The sequence below is a fragment of the Mangifera indica genome, chromosome 18 (assembly GCF_011075055.1).
Source record: "Mangifera indica cultivar Alphonso chromosome 18, CATAS_Mindica_2.1, whole genome shotgun sequence".
Classification (NCBI taxonomy): domain Eukaryota; kingdom Viridiplantae; phylum Streptophyta; class Magnoliopsida; order Sapindales; family Anacardiaceae; genus Mangifera; species Mangifera indica.
This window is the reverse complement of record NC_058154.1, coordinates 11,173,905-11,200,083: the sequence shown is the minus strand read 5'-3', so window position 1 is coordinate 11,200,083 and position 26,179 is coordinate 11,173,905. Positions and strand designations below refer to the sequence as shown.

The 26,179-nt window shown below is 30.9% G+C and overlaps 5 protein-coding genes across 6 annotated transcripts; 2 read left to right on the top strand and 3 right to left on the bottom strand.

The window, feature by feature from the left end:
- On the top strand, positions 1 to 4,225 carry LOC123202094 (organic cation/carnitine transporter 4). The gene is made up of 2 exons (XM_044617825.1): positions 1 to 449; positions 2,929 to 4,225. Exons 1-2 carry the CDS (start codon positions 44 to 46, stop codon positions 4,101 to 4,103), a joined length of 1,581 nt encoding a protein of 526 aa, XP_044473760.1. The 5' UTR covers positions 1 to 43; the 3' UTR covers positions 4,104 to 4,225.
- LOC123202095 lies at positions 4,183 to 7,008 on the bottom strand. Of its 2 annotated transcripts, none has more exons than XM_044617826.1 (2): positions 6,596 to 7,008; positions 4,183 to 4,407 (listed from the first exon to the last, which is right to left on the bottom strand). In XM_044617826.1, the coding sequence occupies exons 1-2, from the start codon at positions 6,913 to 6,915 to the stop codon at positions 4,350 to 4,352; spliced, it is 378 nt and encodes a 125-aa protein (XP_044473761.1). In that variant the 5' UTR covers positions 6,916 to 7,008; the 3' UTR covers positions 4,183 to 4,349. The 2 variants fall into 2 exon arrangements, with proteins under 2 accessions (XP_044473761.1, XP_044473762.1); XM_044617827.1 differs by lacking the exon at positions 4,183 to 4,407 and adding an exon at positions 6,277 to 6,506.
- A 1,275-nt stretch (positions 7,009 to 8,283) lies between these two features.
- Positions 8,284 to 11,366, bottom strand: LOC123201372 (organelle RRM domain-containing protein 2, mitochondrial-like). The gene is made up of 4 exons (XM_044616847.1): positions 11,161 to 11,366; positions 10,049 to 10,117; positions 9,859 to 9,965; positions 8,284 to 8,684 (listed from the first exon to the last, which is right to left on the bottom strand). The coding sequence occupies exons 1-4, from the start codon at positions 11,303 to 11,305 to the stop codon at positions 8,562 to 8,564; spliced, it is 444 nt and encodes a 147-aa protein (XP_044472782.1). The 5' UTR covers positions 11,306 to 11,366; the 3' UTR covers positions 8,284 to 8,561.
- Positions 11,367 to 13,639: 2,273 nt separating this feature from the next.
- Positions 13,640 to 18,030, top strand: LOC123201396 (mRNA cap guanine-N7 methyltransferase 1). The gene is made up of 13 exons (XM_044616883.1): positions 13,640 to 13,873; positions 14,320 to 14,459; positions 14,556 to 14,624; positions 14,713 to 14,784; positions 15,122 to 15,223; positions 15,422 to 15,478; positions 15,739 to 15,877; positions 16,515 to 16,579; positions 16,685 to 16,735; positions 16,951 to 17,013; positions 17,122 to 17,245; positions 17,439 to 17,500; positions 17,644 to 18,030. The coding sequence occupies exons 1-13, from the start codon at positions 13,798 to 13,800 to the stop codon at positions 17,740 to 17,742; spliced, it is 1,119 nt and encodes a 372-aa protein (XP_044472818.1). The 5' UTR covers positions 13,640 to 13,797; the 3' UTR covers positions 17,743 to 18,030.
- Positions 18,031 to 22,274: 4,244 nt separating this feature from the next.
- LOC123201603 lies at positions 22,275 to 23,631 on the bottom strand. Its single transcript, XM_044617177.1, has 2 exons — positions 23,146 to 23,631; positions 22,275 to 22,430 (listed from the first exon to the last, which is right to left on the bottom strand). Exons 1-2 carry the CDS (start codon positions 23,588 to 23,590, stop codon positions 22,375 to 22,377), a joined length of 501 nt encoding a protein of 166 aa, XP_044473112.1. The 5' UTR covers positions 23,591 to 23,631; the 3' UTR covers positions 22,275 to 22,374.
- Between the last annotated feature and the right edge of the window lie 2,548 nt (positions 23,632 to 26,179).

Here is a 26,179-nt window from a genome sequence, read left to right as displayed (position 1 = left end):
TTGATTTAATCACAATCACCTTCTTTTTTTTGAAACACCGCACATGACATCCGCGTTAGCTAAAGATTCCGGCACTGACTCCTCCCTCCGGCGGCCGCTACTTTCTCCGCCGAAGAAGGCGGTGACAGAGAGACTTCGCATAGATGACATGCTACAAAAGTACTGCGGCGAGTTCGGGCCGTGGCAATTACGTCATTTCGTGCTCACAAGCTTAGCCTGGGCGCTGGAGGCGTTTCACACAATGGTCATGATCTTCGCCGACCAGGAGCCTGAGTGGAAGTGTCTGGAACCGGACTGCGACGCCGCCAGCTTTTGTCAGCTGCCACCGGGATCTTGGACATGGAGTGGCGGTGAAGCGACCTCCACAGTGGTTGAGTGGTCGCTTATCTGCGAAGAGAAGTACAAAGTTGGGCTGGTTCAGGCATTGTTCTTCTGTGGCTGCATGATAGGTAAACCAATTTTTAAATAAAAAGAAAAATAATTTTCTAGGTTAAAAATATATTAATTTTCTATTAGAATTCATCAAGTTGAGATCATCTTAACATGGGATTACTAATTTTTTATCATTAACTTTAAAAAATTTTATATTGATGGATACACACAGGAGAACACAGCTGAGAGATAAAATCAGGATGGGAAGGATTTTGGGGTTTTTTCTGGGTAACCTGTAACCCTATTTGAGCCCCCACCCTCCCAAACCAAACTAAACTAATATACTAAACTGATAAAATCCTAGATCTAATGGCTCATCTTATAATAATTTTAGATAATTTAAAACTTTAATCAGATTAAATTAAATATACTATACTTATAAAATTCTAACTCTAATAACTAATCTTATAATTATTTTAGATAATTTGAAAGTCTGATCTAAGTATGAGACTAAAGCTCTCCTCTATCTTGGGATTATGGGTTTTTGCCATTCAAACTTCCTTGATGGCCACTTAATGGTTAGTTTCTGGGTTATGTTTAATTTGATTGATTCAAAGAGAGAACTCTGTCTGTTTATGGGGTGCTCATTTTTATGAGCAAAAGGACAGCTAAACGCTGTTGCTTTTGGGCGGCTGTGCCTGTCTCTTTGGAAAATTGTGGCACTAGAATCTAGCTACTTTCTTGAGATTGGTTTTGCAATTTTCCTTTGTAGGGACAAAACAGAAGATGGTTGATTTAATATAGAATAAAGTTTAGATACGTTTCTCTTGAATCTTCACCATTATACTTGTCTTAGGATAATATAAAAATAATTTGAGTGGTTCAAGTTTCCCACTAGCAATCTTCAACCAGGAATATTCCATGTGGAGTCCCTATGATTTCATTGTGCACATCTTTGTCAAGTTTTTCTTCTTATTCTGACTTCTTCTGCTTAATTAAATGTAGAATTTGGTTTTTTCCTCTCTTGGCGATAAGCCATATGACCCAATTTAGCCTAGTGGTAGCTTCTCTTAAAAACATACGTGAAATGATATATTTGGGATGCGAAAATAATATTTTTTCACTCAAAGTTCGGCCAAAGACATTTTCCATTACTCGTTAGGGTTAATGATATTTTATCATCCAAAATAGAACCCGATTGAAAAAACTAACTACATGGTTGTGGTTAGTATTATTCATTGATTTAAGAAAAAAATTAATTTTCTATCAAATTAAAATGTTTTATATATGACAATATATAACCTCTATAAAGCTTTAAAAACTCACAAATTTTTGAAAATCTTTAAATTTTTATATATTTTGAAACTATTATATAATCTCAATAATTGTAATATCATATTTATATTTATAATTTGTTATATTATATTTAATTTTTAAAGGATGTAACTATTATGTTTGAAACTATAACAACCGTCAAACATTTTTGGAATTTTCAATAATATTTTAAATATTTTCAAAAAAGACTTTTAATATTTTAAAAAATTATAATTTACTTTTGTTTTATAATTTTATGATAAAAATTCTCTTTATAGGAGAAGAGAATACTATTGTGAGAATAAAAAGAAATAAAAATTTTTATATGGTTGGAATATTTAAAAAATTATTTTTAATTTTTATTAATTTATAATTATATAATAATTTTAAATAATAAAATAATAAAGATAAAATCATAGCCGTATTATTTATTTATTTTTAAATGTTAATTTATGTCTAGGGAAATCGGGGATTTTAGGACCAATCCTCCGGAAAATGTAGGTCACTCAGATGGGAAAATGTAAGAGGGTCGGCTTCACATGAAGAGCACGTCTTTTTAAGCAACTTTTTTTTTTTTTTAAAGATCTTCTTATCCAACTTAGAAGTCAGAACTCGACTTTCCGCTTTAATTTTCAGCATTTTAGTTGCATTGTCAGCTTTAATGATGGCTAGCTTCTTCACGCCTCTTTACACGTCTTCACTTTCATCATAAGAAAAGAAGAGGATGTAGTTCCTTTTGGCCAAAACCACCTTGACAGAGGACACCACATTAGGAGCTCGAGCTCGTCGAGTTGTCTCAAAATTATCCGAACTTATCTTGTTTGAAAAGAGTTAAATTTGAATTTAACTTGAGTTAAACTTTAAATTTGAGTTAAACTTTAAATTTGATTTAGTATTGTAATCGAATAAAAAATAACTAAAATGACATCATTTTGATATATATTAATTAAATTAATATTATTTTAATCAAGTTATATAAAAAATTTTTATATTTGTTAGTTTTGTGAACCAAACACTCCAAATTCTTGAGTTTGAGCTCAAAAATATCAAACTCTCAGGATCAAGTTCGCTTGAGTCAACTTGTTCGAACTGAGCCTGTTTTTGAGCTTGAACAAATTCGATTCAAATCTTACCCTACACGACATCCTTACCTCAATCCTGTAATTAGGAAGTTTCAGCTTCCAGAATATGATCTGTGATCAGGAAATCTGAAGTTGTATGTATGTTTGTATGAATTTTCAGGTGCAGGAGTATTTGGCCATCTTTCAGACTCAAAACTAGGAAGAAAAGGATCTTTAACAATAGTTTGTTTCTTGAATGTCATCTTTGGTTGCTTAACAGCGTGGTCGCCAAACTACCTTATCTATCTCCTCCTTCGTGTACTTACCGGCTTCAGCACTGGAGGTGTTGGCCTTTGTGCCTTCGTTCTGGCCACTGAACCTGTTGGCCCAACAAAGCGTGGTGTTGCTGGCATGTCTACATTCTACTTCTTCTCAACAGGAATAGCCTTACTCTCCGGCATAGCTTATATTTTTCCTTCCTGGCGTGCTCTCTACATTACTTCTTCAATCCCTTCCATTTTGTTCCTCATCATGGTTCTTCCTTTTCTCCATGAATCGCCTAGATGGTACCTTGTTCGTGGCAAAATGAATGAAGCCATGAGTCTCATGCGGATCATAGCTCAGTCCAATAGACGGCATTTGCCTGATGGTGTTGTCCTTGTACTAGATGAAGAAGAAGAAGATGATGCATCTAATGACAAGCAAAATTGCAAGGAAGAACCTGCAAAGAAAGAAGCAATCACAGGTTCTGTCATAGATGTAATTAAGTCACCAATGACACGAGTTCGCCTGTTTTTAGCAGTAGCCATCAACTTCCTATGTTCAGTTGTGTACTACGGCCTTAGCTTAAATGTTGTCAACCTGAAAACAAACCTTTATCTCAATGTCCTCCTCAATGCAGTGGCTGAGATGCCAGCTTACACCATCACAGCACTTCTGTTAGACAAATTTGGAAGGAAGCCATTGTCAATAGGCACATTATGGTTCAGTGGATTATTTTGCCTGGTGGGGAGCCTTGTGAAAAGCAATGGGGTATGGAAAGTTTTGAGGATGGTTTGCGGAATTCTGGGAATTTTTGGGATGGCGGGTACTTACAATCTGCTGTTTATATACACAACAGAGTTGTTCCCCACAGTGGTGAGAAATGCTGCACTTGGCTGTGCAGCACAAGCGGCGCAGCTAGGAGCAATATCGGCACCAATTGTGGTGGTTTTAGGAGGTGCCCTGCCATTTGCGGTATTTGCACTATGCGGCATTGCAGGAGGAATCTTTGCATTTTATCTACCCGAGACACTAAACAAGCCTCTGTATGACACGATGGCCGGAATGGAGGAAGGCGAAGGAGAAGCTGCTTAAGTAAAAAGCTGCATAAAATGTTATGAAACATACAGAAGTTCATAAACCAGAAATTTTTGTCCTCCTTGTGTTGTTTTTCTTATCCTGTAACATGAATCTCAGATACAGAGGGTTAGCAAAGAGCCAAATATTGCATGAATCGGAAAAGATGCAATGGAGATTCAAGGAATTCACATAAATTAAGACAAGATATTACACATAAGAGTAATTTATACAAAAAAATTGTATTTACTTGAATAAATCCAATCAAAACATGAATGGAGTTGCTGAGAATGTTGAAAATGTGAATGGCCCTGAATTTTGTCTGCAAATAAACACAATAAAAACAAAAAAAACAAAAAAATTAAACTTGTTAAATGCAATAATTCCACATTAAAAAGAAGAAGCACAAATAAGAAAATTTAATTTTGGAAAATTTTCTTTTTCAAAATTCTTGGTCCTCTTTCCATTTTATCTAGTTGTAGGATTTCCTTCCAAAGTATTTATAAACACATCAGGTAAAAATTGCTTTACTATAAGGGTGTTTGGTTGGGCATTTGGTTTATATGAAATAAAAAAGTAGCGTAATTTATACTCAACAATCTTCACACGCCGATCTCTAGATCTCAAAACTCAATATCTATACAAATTCATTAGTTGTAAAGAACATAGAGCTTGAATCATGTATTTTATCGTATTTTATAATATATGTATAAATAAATTAGACAAACTTATTATATAATCTGATACAGGAATATCCAATTGTTTGATTTTGAGAAGAGAGAAAAAGTATAAAATTACATGTCAATCTTATAGATAAGTTTGTACAATAAGCTTGTAAACATAATTTTATTCATCTTGTAATCATAATTATCAGCATCCTACGATACGATATGATATAAGTAAAAAACAATATGTATTATGAGATATATCAAATTAATACGATATAGTATATGTATCATATGATATGATATGTATCTTGTGATACAATAAATATTATTGAGACAGATAAATATATATTTTTTTTAAAACTAATAATATAATAATAATATATATGAGAAATATTAAAATTTTAAGAATATTTGTGATATATTCTAAAATGATGAATATATTAGTTAGATTTTTTTATTTTTTAAAAATTATATCATACTTAATATACAATACGAGCGATACAATATGTGATCCGAATAGGGATGACAAGTTGGGTCCAATTTTAGGGGTCTCGACCCTCCCCGACGGGGAGGTGATTCCCCTATAAAAACAGGGAAAGGGGCAGAGATGGGGATGAAAAAAATCTCCGTAATCAGGGATGAGAATACATATGTCCCCGCCCCTCCCCAACCAACCCCACCCTCTAAATCTAATATATTAATATAATAATTTCTGAATTATTAAGTTCTAGAAACTTTTACATTATGATTTATTAAAATTATAACTTTAATTTTACTAATTTTTGAATTATTAATTATCAGCTTTTACTAATTTCTGAACTATTAATATAATATATTAAAAAAACCCTAGAGTCTTATTATCATAAAATGCAAATGCACCAAATTAATTATATTTCAACTTCAAAACCGAGTCAGCCAATCCATTAGATTTTACAAAAAAACAAAAACAAATTATAAATTTGATAAAATCAATTGAAGTAAATGAAAAGTGTTAAATTTAATGTTATTATAAACTTACCCTAAATCACGTACATATTTACTAAAAATTATAACTCTAATAATTTTTATTACAAAATTGTCACTCATCTTTTAACCCTAAATCTAAATCTCCTTTTCCTTCCATTTTTCACTCCACAGCCGCACACTTCCTCTCCCAGTCAAGGCTTCCGTTTTAATTAGTTTAATATTTTTAATTACAAATTTGTTAGTATTTCCTATGTAAGCTATTTTAAAATTAATTTTACTTTTAAAATTGATTATTATAGGTTAATTTTTAACATGTTACTTTGTATCAACATGAAAAATTAATGATGATATCAACATAAAAAGCTACTAATGAATAGATTAATTATTGTATATTGTTAAATTTTGTAAAAACTTTGTATTTGAACTAAAATAACAATGAATATTTTATAGCTCGTGATATTTTGGAAAAATATAATTTATTTTATTTATTGAAATACAGGAAGGAATTAAAATTTATATTTACGGATATGGGGAGGGGATTTTTCCTCATGGGGACAGAGAGAAGATTTTTTTCCGCGAGGACGGGGAGGGGATGGAGAGAAAATTTTTCTTCACGAGAAGAGGATGAAAATTCTTTGTTATCCCCGTAACAGGGATGGGGACGGGGATTGATATATCCCTTCCCCATCCCTAGATCCGAGCATGAAACTCTTATATTTTCTATAATAATTTTGTTATCTCCTGCAATTGGAAAAGACAAAATCTACCAAAATCTTCCGCTCAAATCCTGTTTCAAATAAATGCTTATCAAATCATAGGAAACGGCATCGTTTTAGCTTCTTTATCCAAAGAAAATATTGAAGATTTAAAAGTTACCTGGTATCCCGGCTACGGCTACGAACGCGAGCTTTATCTCGCTGCGATCCACTGTTTTTTCTTTTAAAGGTTCTCTCTCTTTCACTTTTCGTCATGTCCATCACCATATCTTCAGAAATCGAACACAACGACGGCCTCCATTCCCCCCGGCTAACACCACCGCTACCGCCATACCGCCTCCGTCTCGAACGGCGGTAACTCCGGCGCATCAAAGACCTGGTTTCCTCCATTCTGTTCGGCTCCAGCCGCTCCGCCACGGGACCCTCTCCAACAGTCTGGGGCGATCCACAACAAGCCAGTAGCTCCAACAAGAACTTCATGTTTGCAATTGGCTCACGTGGTGGATAAAAGAACAAGTGAACAATAATGGAGAGAAACTTCTCAGCTCTCCATTATTGGAGAGAAACTGTGTCGCGGTTCTTATCGTTATTTATAGAGGGAGACCAAAGGGAATGATTAATTAATTTTTTTTACATTTTTTGTGGATAATATTGGCCCTGAATTTTCAGAAATATTACAAAATTAGGATGTTTAATGGGCCGACGGGTCCACCGGATCCTCAAGGTGAACTCTTTATGTTCCTATTTTTACCGACTTTATTTGAATTAAATCGTTTTTTTAAGAGTTAAATTAACAACATTAAGTATATTTTTTAACAAAAATCTTTATTTGAATTAGATTATCCTTTCAAAATTAAATTAACTATATCAAATAAAATATTGAATCTAATGATTGCTATTGATATGTCGTTATCCAAATGAATCGTCTGAAAAATGAGTTTTATGATCGGAAAGGTGAAGAGATGAAGACAAAGATGATAACGGTTTAGTATGAAAATGGAAGATTGTTGGAGACGGGAGATGGTGATTGAAGAGATGAAAGAAAAAATTAAAAATGCCTTTGTGGGAGATCAGTGAAGACAAGAGATGGTGGTCAGAAAAAGTGAAAGAAAAATTTAAAAATACCTTTGTGGTCCTCTTGTAGCATTTAACATTATTTGACAACTCTTAGAATAGTGACCAGTGAAAATTCTTTAAACTAATTCGGACCACCAAAAGAATTCTCTATTTTCTTCTTTTTACAACTAGTAAATTCTGTTCTTAGATAAATAAACCTTAAGATAAAATGATTAGACTCATAATTATTACCTTTGTTTCTTAACGATTCTATTGTAAAATTAATTATTAAAATTAGAGAGTTTAAAATCATATAAATTTCATAGTAAAAGCAATCGCATTTTAAAAACTATTTATCGAGATAAAAATTCAAACCATATAAATCTTACCTTGGAAACCCATAATTTCTAACGTAGATCCAAGTCCCGAACGTCTACTTGAAGCCCTAACATTAACACAAAGCAAAAATCCCAAAAGCAACTTGCTTCTCAGTTTTATTCGGTTTTGAGTATTCAGAACACTCTTAAATATTACATCATCCACTCTTTAGTAATTTTCTCTAATAAGTATTATATATATATTCTTTTTTTTCTGGACCATATTTAACACCCAACACTCAAGCTATTTGGCTCTACATTCTTCTCAAATTCTTTCCCCATTTATCAAAAAGCATCACCCTGTTTTTGTTTTCTGTCCTTTTCCGGGGTATAAAAAATACAGTTTCATCTAAATGAAGATCTAAATAACCCTTATATAAATACATCCCAAATGCATAGCTAGTTTTCACTTCACTTTAGTGAGAACAAAGTTACAATTTGATAAAATTATAACAAAGCACAACATAGTCAAGACTGTCTTGTACATAAAAATGCCAACATGAATCAGTTCAAATCAATATATTTCTGGGTTCACCACATAGTTCACATATTAAACTGATGAACAGAAAAAGTAGAAGGTTTCAGTTGATGGAAGACCAATAAATTTCTCCCAACAGAAAACAGGGAACAACTTATAAATAAACTGATATAGGACAGTATTAAGGATGGCCAGCTTGCTTTTAAACGTATGAGTCACTGTCGGCCATATGGGGAAGACATGTTCTGGCCATATTGAGAAGACATATTCTCAGATGGAGGTGTTGGTGGTTGTCTGGGCCTTGCATACTCTGCAAATATAACCCACCCATCCAGAAACTGCAAAAGACAAATAGAGAAATCATTTCCCAAAAAGGTTCGCAAAAAACAAAGAAAAAAGAAAAAAGAACTTCAACATCAACTGAGAGAGAATCAACCATAGTACTGTTAATTTTCGGCAGAAGAAATTAACAATAATATTGTAATTAGAAAACTGGGAACAATGTTATCAACATCAGAAAACCTCTGGTAAAAAGGCACAAAAAATTGAAAAGTATTTTACAATAATCCTTCGAGCCTGTACAAGATGAAACAACATTATTATACTTGCTTGAATAAGCACCACACTCAACTTCTGTCGAAACAAAACCTTCAATGAAATTTCAAAGATTCAGTTAGAGGCTCCAATTGAATATTCAGAAGTGGCAAGGAATAGGAAGAATGGGTACATTTGCATTAATAACTTTCCTCCCCTTTGCTACATATATTTCAAGAATCAAAGAGTTAATATCCATGGTTGTTGCCTTTATAGCTGGGAATTAACATCCTATAAAATGAGAATATTGATACAAATGTACATCAAAAAGGGATAGAAGAGAAGTAAAAGGTGCCAAACAAGGATGTGGTTTCAGAATAAGCTAGTTGAAGGATGAGAAAACTCAATCTTAGCATAACGGTACAGGGTTTGAAAAAACGTTTTGCAAGACAATTGAGAACTCTATGAACCAACTCTCACTTTGTTACCTTGAGGCTCAAGAACTTTAGGATGCACATTTCTCACTCCCCACAAATTCCAAGTGAACAGGTACTTAATCGGATTTTATTTTTTTTCAGGGCAAATCGAAAGATAGGTACAGAAGATTTATTGGAAATAAGTGTTGTGTGAGCCTCCCAATACCCAAAAACCTTATACAATATTTTCCCCATTTTATTCTTCTCATCTCTTAAAACCCTATCCTAATCATATTCTTGAAATATGAAAGACATGTCCCTCATGCAATCTCATCCCAAAAACCTTATACACCATGATTAATGGGCTTTGGACCTTCCTACCCAACCAAGCATATTTCAAGCTATACTTGACACTACATCTGACTAGAGCATTTTGAAATATAAATTAGATAATAAGTAAGAAACAGAGCTGAGTAGAGCATAGCTACCAAGCAAATTGACTCAGCTATACAAACATTTGTAGATTTTTCAACAGAATAGATGTGGAGTGATGGCAACTCACCTTGCCATCCATGCCCTCTATTCCTTTTGCAGCTTCCTCCAAGGTAGCATATCTAACAAAACCAAATCCCTTGGAATATCCAGACACTCGATCAGTCACTACCCTAGCTGTGAATAGAAGAAAGACCAATAGCTAGTAATCCACCATGCATTCAGGTAGCATTTAAATAACTTTAAAAAAAAAAACAAACCTTGAACCACTTCACCAAACTGAGAAAAGGCTTCCTTAAGTCCCTCAGTAGTTGTGCGCTTACTAAGTCCTGAAAAGAAACTTAATATTAAACCTTGTAACACTAAGAAAGCTAAACCTATCATCTCTAGTCAGAATGTAATACATGTTAAACTTGATAGAAATATTATCACACATACAATAACTGAGAAAACAAACACTTAAGGGTCAATTTTTGGGATTACTTATCATGTGTAGTTATGGCCTTTTAGAGGGTTCTTTTGAACAGACACTTGAGAGACATCCAAACATTAGTGGGTTTGTGACCTACTCATGTTCTTCCTTTTAGTCTCATTAATGTAGTTTGCTCTTGTTCCCTATAAAAGAATATAATTATAATGGTAATTGATTTGATGTCCCAGATACAACACTTCAATAAGGAACAAACATGATCTCAATGACATAAGAAGTTCACTAAGAAATCAATAGGGGGGTATCTAGTGAATTTCAAACCCATGAGGCAATACCTGCATTTTTTACACTGGAAGGGAGAGGTATGAAAGATCACTCTATTTATTAACAATCTTGCAGGAGAATGAAGAAGCTAGATTAATAAAATACATTGTTGCCAGCCCTCCACAAATGGCAATTAGACATTTACAGAGTGTGATACATGAAATTCATCAATGGATATGACACAAACAATTTAACCAAAAAAAAAAATTATTTGATTGCATCATCGGAAAACACCAAAACAGCCATAATATCCAGACACAGATGTTATAGGTTTGGTACCCTGTGCCAAACCAAAACCCCAAAATAAGCTTATTCACTTGGGTAACTATGCAGTATATTTTTCATAATTAATTATTCCTCCTAAAATTCCTCAGCAAAAATTACACTTCTAATTCATCGCGAACTAACTTAACAAATAGATCAACAATCCAAGCCTAAAAATTTAACAATATAATAACAAAAGAAAATCAAAATCAAAACTTTCTCCGCACAACATAATAGAGGATCTATATATAACATAAATTATTTGCTGATGACCCAGAAGGGCAAAAAGAAGTAAATAAAGAAAGGAATGAAGGGCGTTATTGGAAAATAAAGAGAGTCAGTTAAGAAAGGTACCTGAGACAAAAAGATTGGTGCTGGGTTCGGCCTTGGGTTGCTGGGAGGCCGCCGTTGCGGACGGAGGAGGGTTGAAAGAAGGAAAAGGAGAAGTAGAGAAGAGCCGCCTCAAGCCGCGCTGTGCCGCCACCGCCCTCATAGCCATTATGGGTTTAAGCCTAAAACCCCTCGATTGTGTTGGGGACAAAATCAATCGATATATATATTTTTTTAAATTTCCAGGGAGCGAAATATATCAATGAAATCCTATATGAAATTACCGATACAGCCTTTCTTTGTAATAAATTACTCGTCGTAATGACAGGGATACCCTCAATAGAAGTGCGCATAGGTGGCCTTGTTGCTGAATAGAGAAAAGGAACTGTTAGGACTAGTTTTGTCTTATCATAGTGTACTTAAGCTGTATTCTCTTTTTTACCCTTTTCATCTTGAAAGGATTAGAATTTGGGCCAGAAAATTGAGCCTGTAGTACAGCAAAACCTCCTCGTCACTATCATGTAAAATTAATAAATAAAGCTATATACGTAAATAAACACGTCAATTGGATCGGATTGAATGGAGCTCTGGTACGAAGCACAGAAAAAAAATATGGCACGAGAAAGTCCGGTCGTGTATTGTAGTATACCAGGTTAGGCCTATGGGCCTATTGGGCTGGGCCTTAGGGCTTTAATATTAAGCTCATGACTGGTCCGACCCGATTTGACGCTGTTTAGATATATATACTTATAAAATTTTTGCTGGCAGAAACAAGGCTTCTGCCTTCTGCCGCAAGGCAGAAGCCTTGTTAGGCAGAGGGAAGCAGAAGCCTTGGCCTTTATTTTTATTTTTTTATTATTTTAATTAATTTATTTTTTTTATATAAACCTATTTAATTTTTTTTCATTTTCACTTTCATTTATAAATCTCTAATCTCAATTATTTTATTATATTTTCAATCTCATTAATTATCTTTCAGAAGATATCTGAATTCATAAATAATAATTCTTTGTGTTTATAATTTTATTTTTATTTTAATTTTATCATTACAAAATATTACAAATAGATCAAGTATCAAATGAATTTAATCCATTTGAATATTATCATAGTATATATTTATTTATGTTTTATAATTTAAAAAATAATTTATGTTTAAAAATTTTAAATAATTTTTAAAAAAATATTTAAAGTCCGGTCCGGCCCGACTCATTTAATGCCCATTTTTATATGGGTCAGGCTTTGGGCATTTATATATTAATGGGCCGGCCCGACCCGAAAGTCTATCACTATTTGGGCTTTAGGCCCGGCCCATTAGCCCGATGGGTCGAGTCTGAGCCAGCCCGATCCAACCCATTGACACCTCTATACGTAAATAATGATATATTATTATATAATTAAAATTTATTTTACTTTTAATTAAAAATTATTTAATCATATAAAGATATATCATTATTCATATATAAAATTATATATATATAATGATAATGACATACCATTTCTTTGTATTTGTTCTCTTTTATACATTAACAAAATGATAATAAAACTCATCATTTTAATTAATCATATAATGATAATATATAATTTTATAATTAAAATAACTAGAATTTTCAAATATATATACAAATATAATTTTAAAAAAATTACAAAACAAAATTTAAAAAATATTGACAATATATCATTTTACCTACTTATGTTAAAATAGAAATTTACCTATAGTAAAATATAAAAATAACCCCTAACCGAACTAAAACAATAATAAAATTTGTTATAATGTTTTGGGTATTAACTTAAAGTATCATTTTACCTTTATGTGATAAAATATCAATTTACTCTCTCTCGTGCTAAAATACCAAAAAATCTCTCAAATGTGTAAAATAATATTTAAATAAATTAGCAAAACTGATTTATTTATTAAAAAATTAATAAAGTGTTAAAACATTTAAATAGAAAACGTAGGTTTAAATTTTTGTTACACTTGTAAAACATTAATTTATTTAATATAATAATTATGAATTTAATCAATATGTGTCAAAGTTTATCTATTCAATTAATCCAAATAGGGTTCTTCGAATACCCATAAAAAAATCTAAATAAATAAAAATTAAAGTTAATATTTATATAAATATCTAAATATAACAAACTTCTTTCCTTAAATTAGAAATCGCAACGTTAGCATTTAAGCGAAAGTGTACTTTAGGTTTCGGTTTTACGTATATTCTCTAAGGAGTTGGTCAATTTTATATACCCTTAATTTTGATCATTTTATTTAATATCCCTGAAAATTTCATTTTTAAGTTCAATAAAAAAAATATTCTTAACCCTGGTAGCTGGGATAAATTGATGACAGGGAAAAAAAAAAATTCTTAACCCTGGCATCTGGGATAAATTGATGACAGGGAAAGAATATTCTTAACCCAGATACCAAACAGGTCCAGAATTGGTAGGAAAAATATCCAGTGGGCGCAGGAGCACCGTAGTCTCTGTTTAATTTAAACATTACCATCGCTGCATCGCAGCACTTAACAGGCTGCAACAAAACTCAATTTTCTTCAGTTATGCTTTTTGATTTTTTTGGGTTTCCCAATCACAACATTAGAATACAAAAGGCACTTTCTTGTTTTTGTAAAACGCTGTAAATATTCCCACTACTCATAATTTGCTATGAAACGAGGGTATCGCGAGTCTCCATCTACCTCAGACGGGCCTCCTCAATCTAGACTCAGACATAACTCAGAAGGTAAATTGAACCCTTATTTATCTTGTCTTCATTTTTTGTTATGTTTTTGGCTAATTAGATAGTTTTTGGACGTGGGTTTTGTAGTTTCTTAGCCTTAGTCCTTGGAAATAAATAAATTTGTGTACCTTTATTTGAAGCAGGGTTTGTTTTGTTAATGTGTTGATTATATGGACATGGGTTTTGAGTTTAAGAAGATTTAGCTTTTGTTTGGTTGCCCAGAAAGTTGAGGAAACTGAAAAGGTTTGAACTTTGAATGTTTAGATTTATGTTGTTGTTTTGGTCTTTGTTAAGGAATAGTGTTTTGGCGTCAATTTTTTAGTGCTAAATGGAGAGGTTTGAGTCAAAGACTTTAATTTTCACTTTTTGAGATGATGAAATGCTTTAAGTTTTTTCAATCCTTTCTTCTATGAAAGATGTAAGTTGAGTATTTGACTTCGTGCTATTAGGTGATTCTCATTTTTTGGAGGATGAGAGCACCAAGGTTTTTGCTAGAAAAGTAGCTGACCACTATAGTGCAAGGACAAATCAAACTTTGGAAGAACGAGAAGCTAGTCCAATCATTCACTTGAAGAAACTTAATAACTGGGTAGACATTGTAATCTTATGAAGTTTACTATAAAATTATGATCATGTCATGTAGATAAACTGTTAATGAATTCTTTTTTCTCATTTTGTTGAACAGATTAAAAGTGTCTTAGTTCAGCTTTATGCTCGCCGAGGGGATGCTGTTCTTGATCTTGCCTGTGGCAAGGTATTTTAGGCCCCTTATTATGTCCAAATTTTTCAGTTGTTTTTCTTCCCTTGATGGATTTTCTTTCTTTTATTTTTCAATGTATTAGGGTGGTGATCTCATCAAATGGGACAAGGCAAAGATTGGATACTATGTGGGCATTGATATAGCTGAAGGCTCAGTAAGTGTATATTCAGTGTGTTGTCCCCAATTTTGCTTAGGCATATTAGGTAGATGGGCTTACGGAAGCTAGATTTATAAGTGAGTTAGTGCTGGTTGATTTCTTGTTCTTGTGGGCTGTGGCCAGTGGCCACACTGTTTTTCTGTTAAATGAGGCACCCTAAACAGGACAGTCTTTTGAATGATATCCTCTGGGAACCCACCTTATCAATCTATTGCATAATCAATGCACAATTTTAATAGGACAAGTCGGTTTTTGTTAAATTCCTTATTTTCCAATTTTGCCTTTAAGTCTGTGTATATCACAAAGTGCCGTCTAATCCATTATTTATGTACAGATAGAAGACTGCCGTACACGTTACAATGGTGATGCAGATCACCATCAGCGTCGCAAGAAGTTCAGTTTTCCTGCTCGACTCATATGTGGCGACTGCTATGATGTAATTCCAGTAACAATTGCTTGTCTTTGAAAATTGCGTCTCCTTTTATTTACTTGTTGTATGCAGTCTAAATTCCACAGCAGTGTACTAAGCTGGTATCGGACAATAAAATTTAATATCTTTATGTATTAATATCCAAGGTTATCCAAATGCTTGTGGAAGTATTAGTAAGTTATGTTATTTATGTATTGATTTCAGGTTCGCCTTGACAAAGTCCTAGCAGATGATGCACCGTTTGACATCTGCAGTTGCCAAGTGAGTCTTTTAATATCTTTGAAATCTTGAAAATGTTACAGTAATTATAGTTTTATTCAGATCCAGCTACTATAGTAAAGAACCTGTGAACTGCTCTGTATCAAATATCAAAATTCTAAATACAAATCCTTTTCAAATTAATGAAGAGGGTATCATGCTTGTTCTGGTTTCTAGTATTTTTTCATATTTCAATATGAATTGCTTTGCACATATTCAAAAGCCCAGTAAATAATGAATGACCATAATGTTAAATTTTTCAGTTTGCCATGCATTATTCCTGGTCTACTGAGGCACGTGCAAGGCGAGCCTTGGCCAATGTATCTGCTTTACTTCGTCCCGGAGGCACTTTCATTGGGACAATGCCAGACGCCAATGTGATAATCAAAAAACTTAGAGAAGGTTTTATCAAGCTTCTAGCTTTGATTGTTTCTTATTCAGACAATATTTTTCATATATGAAAATCTAGGTGTTAAATATTAATCCAACAATATGGAATCCTTTCATAGTTTTACAATTCCCTTTGCATTTTTTATTACTTTTTACCGTGAAACATTATATAATGAAGTATAGGAGATTCTATTTGGTGGTCCATATTTAAAGAAAATTTTATTTTCATAGAATCCAATAGCCATAGTTATGCTTATGTTTCCTTGTGTTTTGGATATATCTTCATGTACTTTTCATAATCATCAAATATATATTGGATGCACTTTTCTGCGAGCATAGCTAAATTATTCGAAAGAACCTTATTCTGTACATTTTCAGCAATGGGGTTTTCTCTCTAATGCTCTGTTTTTCTAACACAAGAATGTGAAGTGCAAAATCTTATAAATTTTGAGATGTTCTATGTTTTTTTTTTTTTTCAGTTCAATTGTTATGAACTGTTTCTCTACTGGGGTCATGTTTATATTTTTTGTGAATTTTTCTTCTAAGTTTTCCTTTCTTTCCTGCCATATATAAGAATTAGCAATGTTGGTCATGACACACCACTTTCTCATTCTTGATTAGTAATGCTATTTGCATTGTGAATATGCAGCTGAAGGATTGGACTTTGGTAATAGTGTCTACTGGATACGTTTTGATGAAGAATTTTCTGAAAAGGTCAAGTTTTCTTTTCATATTATTTTTACAGTTACATGGTTTCTAAAAGATTTGGATTGTTAAGCAATTTTATGTCATATAATATTGACAAATTTGTGCCAACAGAAATTTAAATCCTCTCAGCCATTTGGCATACAGTACAAGTTTCATCTAGAGGTATTGTTTCCTTTTTTTTTGCTAGTAATTTCTATTTTGTTGTATTTTTATGGTTTTAAGAAGTTGAATTGTGGCTGTGCTGTATTGACGTTTCTATTAAATGGCACACCTATCTATGTTTTTATAGAACTATGTTGTTTCAACTTGCTACAGTATGCACTAAGTCACTGAGGTGATATACTGAAAATCTCATTGAAATTTTTTTGTTATTGCAGGATGCAGTCGATTGCCCAGAATGGATTGTTCCTTTCCATCTCTTCAAATCAATGGCAGAAGAGGCATGGCTTTCTTGTTTACTTTTTGCACGGCTTTGCAATGGCTCTGTTTCAGTTTTTTCTTTATGTATATGCTTTAAGTTGTTATCTTACACTATTCGTTTTTTGCAGTATGGATTAGAGCTAATTTTTGTGAAGAACTCGCATGAATTTGTGCACGAGTACTTGAAAAAACCTGAATATGTGGAACTCATGCGAAGACTTGGTGCCTTGGGCGATGGAAACCAAGACCAAAGTAAGTTTGATGGCCTGTAGTTTTGTTTTCCTTCACTCAACTTGCCTGACAGGTCCAGAAATTAATTGTATTTTTTGTTTAACACATAACATAATATCTATAGACATTCATTATTGCATGGAAGTATTGCGAATTGGATGTGCTTTAAACATTCCTGAGTAGTTGTTCTTTGTATTTTCTTTGTGATATCTAGGTACACTATCACCGGATGAATGGGAAGTGGCGTATTTGTACCTGGCGTTTGTCCTGAAGAAGGTTAGTACAATTGCTTGTGTTTTCGGTAACCAAATATAAGTTTGCATCATCGTTGGATGTTAAAGCATTTTTCTTTCAATAGTATACATATTTCTTGTTCCATGAATCCAATAACAATCACATTAATAATTTTTATTTTGCAGAAGGGCCAACCAGACCGGACACAATCGAGCGGAAGGAGGGATAAAGGGAAGATGAATATATCAAAGGAAGACATCATGTATGTTAGTAGCGACACATAAATGCAACAAAAATGTCCCAGGAAGGATTTGTTCAAACAGTACGATGAAAAGGGTTGTCAAAGATGGAGACCAACTGGCCAAATGGGAGAAAAATCTATGGCTATTCAGTTTGGTAGATTCATGAATACATACTGAACTAATTTTCCAAGAGCCCTTTCCCAGAAAGCGCCACTTTACAGGACTACTTTGTATCTTTGGGACAAAAATACAATTTACAGAGGAAATTGAACCACTTGAAGTTGAAGGATGGCACCTTTTAGTTAATGCATACCATCTTTACTCTCCAAACATTATTTTCCAAGTCAATGATCTTTACCAATGTTTTCAAAACCGGACAGGTGATTGAATCGATTGTTTTATTGGTTCATGGTTTGATTGAAAATCTATTAGTTTAACTTATTATTAAATTATAATAAAATTTTAAAGTAATATCAGATTAACCAATAGGTTTTGTTTAAAAATTTGTAAAAAAATAAAATCAATAAAGATATTTATATTTATGGTGACCAAAATATATTTTTTTAAATAGTGATAATTATTCATTTGATTTTAAGAAAATAATTATATTAAAAAAAATTTTTATCTTTTGATATAGAAAAAAAATAATTTTATAAGTTATTGTCTATAGAAGATATTTCAATAGATATAAAACATCTTTTATTTTATTTTATTTTATTTTATTTTATTTTGAACTTATGTTTTTTTTACAAACTTTCAAAATTTATTTAATCTAATATAAAATAATTAAATTATTTAAAAATACCCTAAATTTTGGTAAAACCAAGTTTCATCGATTTTGACCAACTCATCTAATTCACTGGTTTTTATTGAATTTGACCAATTTAACAAGTAAATTATTTTTTTATATTAATCAGTTGGATTTAGAATTGGTTTTTTGTTCAACCAGTTGAACCAATCGCTCCGATTTTTAAAACAATGATCTTTAAAAAAATTTCTAAAATATGCATTGAAAACAAACAACTATGAGCAACTACAAAGAGACAAAAACTATATAAAAAGAGTAGGAGAATGTGTAAAGTATAAATTTGTGTATAAATACAATATATCATTATATAATTAAATATTATTTTATATCTAATTCAAAATCTTTTAATTATATAACGATATATCATTATTTCTATATAAAATTGTATTTGATGTTTTATTGATATAAAAAAAGACCTAAGTTGACGTATTTTTACAAAGAAATTTAAATGTTTTAATAGCATTTTTAGATATCATAACAAGGCAAGAGAAAAATATTCATTTATATTTAATAATTTTTTTAAAAATGACATTTACAATCTATAATATTGTTCATAATTTAGTTTAACAAGGGATGTTATTAGAAAAATCACATAAATATTATTTGATTGACAAAACTAACATTGGCTTAGACAAATAAATAGAAAATTGGATTTTTCATCAAACGTTGGGTGGGAAGTGGTAATTTCTCCTATATTTAAGGTTATAAATACAGCGTGAAAGGAACGGGAGAGCCATCTGTTTAGCACCGTATTCGTGGCACTCGCAAGGTGTGGCCACGTGGAATCAAACCTGTCGGAGGAAAGACGGTGGGGCCGACGGGAGCTTCAAGATTGACGTCCGTCTCCTGAAAATATGGGACCCATTAGTTAGCCTAGAATATTTCTTGCAGTGAAATTTTCATCATCCGACGGCTGAAAATTCATGAATAAGATCAATGGTTCTAATTGTTGATGATTTTTAAACGGCCAGATGGGAGCGGTGTCGAGAAGGGCAAGCTGATTTATGATTTTTATTTTATATTATCAGAAACCGACATGCGGATATGACCTTTCACTACCAATAAATAAAAAACGACAAATCAACTTAAAAAATACTAATTCTACTTCAATCTAAATCAATTTCACCCATCGATAGATTGGTATCTAAAAAAATATTAATAAAATATCAAAATATTTTATTAATAAATCAATAAAATATTTAAAAAATATTAATAAATTAATAAAACATTAATAAAATATTTATGTTGTGATATAGCCTATCAATGGTGTCTGAAAGGATTTTGATAATATGGATTAAAGGAATTCAGTTCGATAATTCAAATAGAGTTTGATGAAGTGAGTGAGAGTTTGAAGTGTTTTCGATCCAATAATAAACAAAATCATAGAAGGTTTAAAAATTAGTTGAGTGAACATGAAGCGTTTAATTGCTTGCAACTTATACTTATATTGAACTTTGGACATATAGTTGTATATTTAGGTAAATTATAATTTTTCAAAATTTTAAATATGATATGGAAGTTTTTCAGAGTTTTTTCTAAGAAATTCTAATAAATTTTGGTGTTGTTTTTAAAATTTTTAATTTTAAATATACCCTTCGATAGTTCAAAAATTATAATTATATCTCTAAAGAAGTGAATAGATTACAACAAATCAGAGTATAAATATCATATTATAATTATTATAACTATAAATGTATTTTAAAAACATATGTGGTGAATATAATAATTTTCAAAGCAAAATACAGTTCATTTGCCCTTAGTAAATTTTAAGAAATGACATGTACACCCACTCTGGGGGTGTTTGGTTAAGATTCTATATAGATTATTATGGTAATCTATATTTTATTACTTATATTTGATAAAAATAATTTTATTTTTTATTAATATAATAAATAATATAAAAAATATTTTAAAATAATTATATATAAGAGAATTTAAGTAAAATAATATACAAATATTCTTTTATTATCTTTAATCAAACATAATAATTATTTATATATATCAAAATTTACTAAATTTTATCTAATATAATAATAATTTATGCTAGCAATCTTCAAAATAATATATTTTTAAAGTAATTTTTTTATTTTGATAATAAAATATTCTTCAAACCAAATAACCCTCTATGTTATGATATTTAGACAAAATAATATAAATACCCTTTAATTGTTAAAACTAACAGATGATTTTAACAGATGGGTGAAAATTTGACTTTTTCAAACATACAAGGTGAGCGACAGTCAAGCAAACCTTGGGCGGGAAATAGTGATTTGACCTAATTTGCTCAAGCATTGTTACCGAATCTCAGGATTTACTATTCAGGATAGAAAATGGGAATTAAAATTTTCTAGTGATGGAGCCAAGGCACAGTAAAGCCAATGAATAAGGCAAAAAAGTGAGCCAATATGATGCCACTATAAGGCCCGTGTGGGTCCATATATCAGCTAGACTCTGGACCCACTAGAGCGATGGCCCACTTTTCCCGCGTATAACAAAGCCCATAAAATACTGTTAAATGAAATCAAAAAGATTTTTTATTTACTTAAAATAATAATAAAGTGTCCATAAAATTCGCCCGTGATCTCAGGCTTTTGCTTCCAAATGGCTAAATTTAAATTAATCTCATTCAAATACTAATAAAATAAAATCTAATTTGAATTAAATGGGACAAACCCAAATCCAAAAATATCTACTTATTATTTAACATTATTGTTTTGAATTCTGAAAAGGGTTGCATAAAATATAATAATATATATATATATAAAATAATAAAATTATATATATCTATTTTTTATACATAATTTATGTATACAGATGAGATGTTATCATGTGATTAGATATTTCTTTATCATATGATGACACATGTTTTAAAATTACCTAATTACATTATGACAGATCACTGTATATATAAAATGTATAAAAAATGGATACACATAGCATTGCTTTATATAAAATTAGATTCAAATCAAGTTAAGCTTAAACTCATTATATTTGAGTTTGAGCTCAAAGCTCAATTCGGTATTGTAAGTAAGTAAAAAATAATTAAACGATATTATTTTAATATGTATTATACAAAATACTATCGTTTTAGTCTATTTTTGTTAAAATTTTCTAAATCCACTAACTTAGCTGAGCAAAAAATAATTTAAATAATATTATTTTGATGTGCATGAGTCAAACATTGGTGTTTTAATTTATTTGCATCAAAAAATTTTAAACTCATGAGCTTAGCGAGCCGAACACGTTTCAGACTTATTCAAACTAAACTCATTTTCAAACTTGAGTAAATTCGATTCGAATCTAACGTGAATATAGAGATTAGGAGAAGGAATGGATCCATTGCTTTGGAGTAATGGTAATGCGTGTAATCTTTTTTAATCTTTTAAGAGACAAAAACAGAAGAAATAAAGTTAGAAGATTAGGAGTTCTAAATGTGATTAGAGAATATCATCCAGATTTAACATCTTTTAAGTACAGCAAAAGCCCTCTATAAATCTTAGGTTTTTTTTTTGTTCCCTTTTTTGTAACTAGAAACCTCAACCAAGTCAGATTATTATTTTCGAAACCAAATCAATCACACCAAATAAAATAAATTCTGGATTTAGTGACTGATCCTATAACTACTGAACTAAAAAATTAAAAGTTTGATCTTGATATATTATCAAAAAAAACTTAAACTTAACCCTATACTCTCTTATATATAAATTTTTTTTTTTATTTAAACTACCGGTCCGAAAAAACCTACTCCTCAATCCTTATATAATTATACTTAGAAACTTAAACTTTTGATTAAAAATTATCATTACATTAAGAACAAAAAGACAAAGTCGACACAGTTTGTATTTTTGGCATCTCTCCTCTTCTTTCTATCTCAGAGCCTCAGCTCCTGCCGTCTCCTCCCTCACATGATTCTTCAACACGCCTGCACCAACAGAACCCACATGAAAAACAAAAACTAAATTAGAAATAATTAGAATATTTTTTAAAATAATTTCAGGAAATTTCCCTGATATTATTTATTTATTTTCTTGCTCCTTTGTGAATGGAAGTTTAGTAGAGAACAAACAAAAAAGATGGAGAAAAAAACAATTGATAAAAAGAATAAGGATGCCCTGGAAAGGGACAGGATTGAATACCCTATTCTCTATCTCCAACCTATACCTATACCGTTACAAAGATGATAAAAATTTTTTATCCTCTGCTCATCTAAGAAAAAAATCTTTTTTCTATCTCTTGTACTCGTATGAAAAAATTTATTTATCATTTCTAACTAAAATATACCCACTATTTTAAATATTTCAAATATCATTTTAATATTCATAAAAAATATATAATTAAATTTAAAAAAATTAAAATTAAAATTATAAATTTATATTTTAAATAAATATATTAAAATAAAAAGATAGAGTACCCTATCTTCAATTATAGAGATATTTGTTCTCTCTCACTATCTCTATCTTTATTTATATCAGAGGATCTCCCTCTGGTATGGTCAGCATGGACGGAGACCCTAAATTCAGACTAGAGAAAGAGAAAATGGAGTTTCTGCGAACAGTTTCTGAAACAACAGCAATTAATCAAACTTAATTAAGCAACTGTTATTAATTATCATCAAACGAAAACTGAAAGCTTTTTACCTTGAGGTTTACAGTCAGGAGGGTATTCAAAGAGAGACAGAGAGAGTTCTTTGTGAGCAACAACGATATCGAACAAAATGAGGCCAGAAGTTGGATCATCAACGATGATATCTTTCACCGGAAGCCATAGAAAGAGTTCTTCCTGAGACAAACCCACGACGCCGTTGAGACTGCCATAGCTGAGATTAGCTTTCACAACGCTTTCGAAGAAAACCCTGGTCTCATATTTGGCTAAACATGGCTCTTCAAGAACAACCTCGAGGATCCCATTTTCAGAAAGCGAATAAGATTTCACTTCCTTCGGAAGAAGCCCCGGCGGCAGCCCTCTTGACCGGAGAAGATCATGGATCGAAGAAGGGAAAGAAAACACCGGAAATGAGAGGAAAATCAAGAAACAAGAAATAAATAAGGTTGCGTTTATGGTGTTAAAGGAAAAGATTGCCATTTTTTTTTTCTAGGAGAGTTTAAGGAGAAAGAAAGTGAAGAGACTGTTTAAGAAAGAAGTAATATGTAATTAGGAGTTGGCTGTGAATTTACCGTTTTGCCCTTGCATGTAGGTCAAATAGAGCTAAAGTTAATAGGATTTATTAAAGGTTTTAGGTGGAATCAAAACAATAAATGTTTTGGAATGTACCATATAATGAGTCTTGAGCTAGCAATAGGGTGGGTGCGGGTTGAATTTTTCGTTCCCCAACCCTACCCCATTAGATGAAAGCATTTCCTAGTTCATCTTTGTTACAGAAATGGCACCAAATCTTTATCATCACCTTATAAAGAAATATTAATCCTCTTTTCCATTTTACCTTCGTCATTATTGTCATCTCTAATATCAAGTAAAGTGTCGAATCAACAAAAAATCTAAGAGAAAAAAAAAAACGACAACCTAAAAAGAAAATAAAGAATGAAATAATTAGGGTTTTAAAAAATATATTAAGATAGAATATTCTACGAAAATAATCTTTAAAAATACAAAAACTATTTTAATAAATTTATATAAGATTTATATTGAGATAAGGTAAATACTAGACAAGAAGATATCTATCTCATCTTCGTCTTATTTTACTTACCATCTTTGCTTATATAAGAAAATCCTCACACTAAAAACAATAAAGAAGAAATTAAGATATTTGATTGAAATTTTAACCCATGTGTTGAACTTATTTAAAAACGATAACATATTAAAAATGCGAAGGATTTGTTGCTTTTTCCTTGTCCCAAACCAAACTTTTAATAATTCTTCAAATCAAAGGTAGGCCCTAAGCTTATACTTCAATAGTCTTTAGATTAAAATAAATAAATATGCTTTAATTAAGCAACTAATTAATAGTTAACATAAGGTAAAACATTTAAGGGTATTTTGGTCCATAGGAAGAATCTTGTGAGGGTAACTTGGGTTTATCAACCACAACATTAAGCAAGTAACGGCTGTGTGTCTGCAGTCAAAAAGACAGAAGCTGAGGAATCCGAAACTGAAGCAGAGGGGTCAAAAGGTAATTTCGTCATTCGGATTTTCATTTTACTTTTTTACACAAATAAGGCTTAGATTCTGTGGAAACATTTGCACGAGGCAAAAGACAATCGCGTCAGTTACAGTACTTCTTTACAGTTAAATCTTAGCTCATTTATAAGCCCACCTCTACAGTACCGGCACAGTAACATTACTGTTTTTAAAATTAAAAATTTTAATACATCACCAAATAATTGAATAATAAAAAATAAAATTTTAAACATTTTTAACGATAATTTAATAAATTATTGATTTATCTAATTTATAAATCTTATCATTGAATTCAAAATTTTATTTTTAATATAAAAAATGATTTGATTGAAATAAATTTCTTTTGATAAAATAAAATTTAATATGACCATAATCATATAATTATGTTATAGTCGAATATTTGGTACAAATTAAAATGGATTCATATTATAATAATGTATTAATATATATTTAACTCATTTTAGACATTAATCTCATGTTCTGTTGACTGATAATTATGAAAATCCACCGAAAATATCATTTAAAAATTGTCAAATAAAAATTTAAATTTTTTTTAACTATTATAATAAAGTAGAGGAATTTTAGAAATATAATTTTAAAAACCCGATCAAATCAATAATTAACAATTAATTAAATTAGTTTTGATTAGTATAAAATCAACTTTAATTTAATTAACATAAAAATTTAATTTTATTTTAAAGATTTATTATAAAAATTTAAACTCAAAATTTTATTTATTAATTTAAATATATATTATCAAATTAAATTTATTTTAATATTAAATAAATTAAATTATATAATTAATAATAAATTATATAAAAAAATTTTAAATAATTGAAATAAATCATCCTCATTGCTTAGAACTTTAGGATAATTGATTAAAAAATAATATTATTTTAATTTGTCTTGCTAAAAAGGTTAGAAAATGATTGAATTTACTAAAATGCCATGAGGGATCATAGAGTGGCGAGGGTGATTGGACAAAGGAAAGTAGAGATAATGATTAAGCAACTGGGTGGGGACATAAGTAGGTGACCTTGCTAAGTGATTTGAAACACGTGGGCCATACAGTGACTGTTAGACCCGGGCCCCGTGTGGGTTTTCCAGGTCCCTCACGCGTGCCTATTGCGTGATCTCCTTCGATCATGAGGCTCATGCCAGCTTGATTGCTATCAAATCCAATGTTTTTAAAACCGATCCACGGCTAAATCGGTGGGCTCGTTAATTTATGGTTTTATCAGTTTAATTGGAGATTAATAAATTTAATTTATTATTAAATTATAATAAATATATTTTTTAAAAATATTTATAAAAAAATAAAATTAATCACGATATCTAAATTTACAAATATTAAAATATATTATTTTAAAAGAATGATAATTATTCATATGATTTTAATAAAATAATTAGATAAAAAAATATTTTTATCTTATGAGATAAAAAAAATAATTTATAAGTTATTACCTATAAAAGATATTTCAATGAATATAAAATATTTTTTTCATTTTATTTTTAAATTTATGTTTTTCTTACATA

Excerpts from the sequence above, each read along its gene's own strand:
- LOC123201396 (XM_044616883.1), top strand. The coding sequence starts at position 13,798 with ATGAAACGAGGGTATCGCGAGTCTCCATCTACCTCAGACGGGCCTCCT. Across the intron at positions 13,874-14,319 it reads ACTCAGACATAACTCAGAAG|GTGATTCTCATTTTTTGGAG; the intron begins GTAAATTGAACC and ends TCGTGCTATTAG. Across the intron at positions 16,736-16,950 it reads AGTACAAGTTTCATCTAGAG|GATGCAGTCGATTGCCCAGA; the intron begins GTATTGTTTCCT and ends TTGTTATTGCAG.
- LOC123201372 (XM_044616847.1), bottom strand. The coding sequence starts at position 11,305 with ATGGCTATGAGGGCGGTGGCGGCACAGCGCGGCTTGAGGCGGCTCTTC. Across the intron at positions 10,118-11,160 it reads CACCAATCTTTTTGTCTCAG|GACTTAGTAAGCGCACAACT; the intron begins GTACCTTTCTTA and ends GTTTCTTTTCAG. Across the intron at positions 9,966-10,048 it reads GTTTGGTGAAGTGGTTCAAG|CTAGGGTAGTGACTGATCGA; the intron begins GTTTGTTTTTTT and ends TTCTATTCACAG.
- LOC123202094 (XM_044617825.1), top strand. The coding sequence starts at position 44 with ATGACATCCGCGTTAGCTAAAGATTCCGGCACTGACTCCTCCCTCCGG. Across the intron at positions 450-2,928 it reads CTTCTGTGGCTGCATGATAG|GTGCAGGAGTATTTGGCCAT; the intron begins GTAAACCAATTT and ends ATGAATTTTCAG.
- LOC123202095 (XM_044617826.1), bottom strand. The coding sequence starts at position 6,915 with ATGAAGTTCTTGTTGGAGCTACTGGCTTGTTGTGGATCGCCCCAGACT. Across the intron at positions 4,408-6,595 it reads AGCCGTAGCCGGGATACCAG|ACAAAATTCAGGGCCATTCA; the intron begins GTAACTTTTAAA and ends GTTTATTTGCAG.
- LOC123201603 (XM_044617177.1), bottom strand. The coding sequence starts at position 23,590 with ATGGCAATCTTTTCCTTTAACACCATAAACGCAACCTTATTTATTTCT. Across the intron at positions 22,431-23,145 it reads TCCTGACTGTAAACCTCAAG|GCGTGTTGAAGAATCATGTG; the intron begins GTAAAAAGCTTT and ends CTGTTGGTGCAG.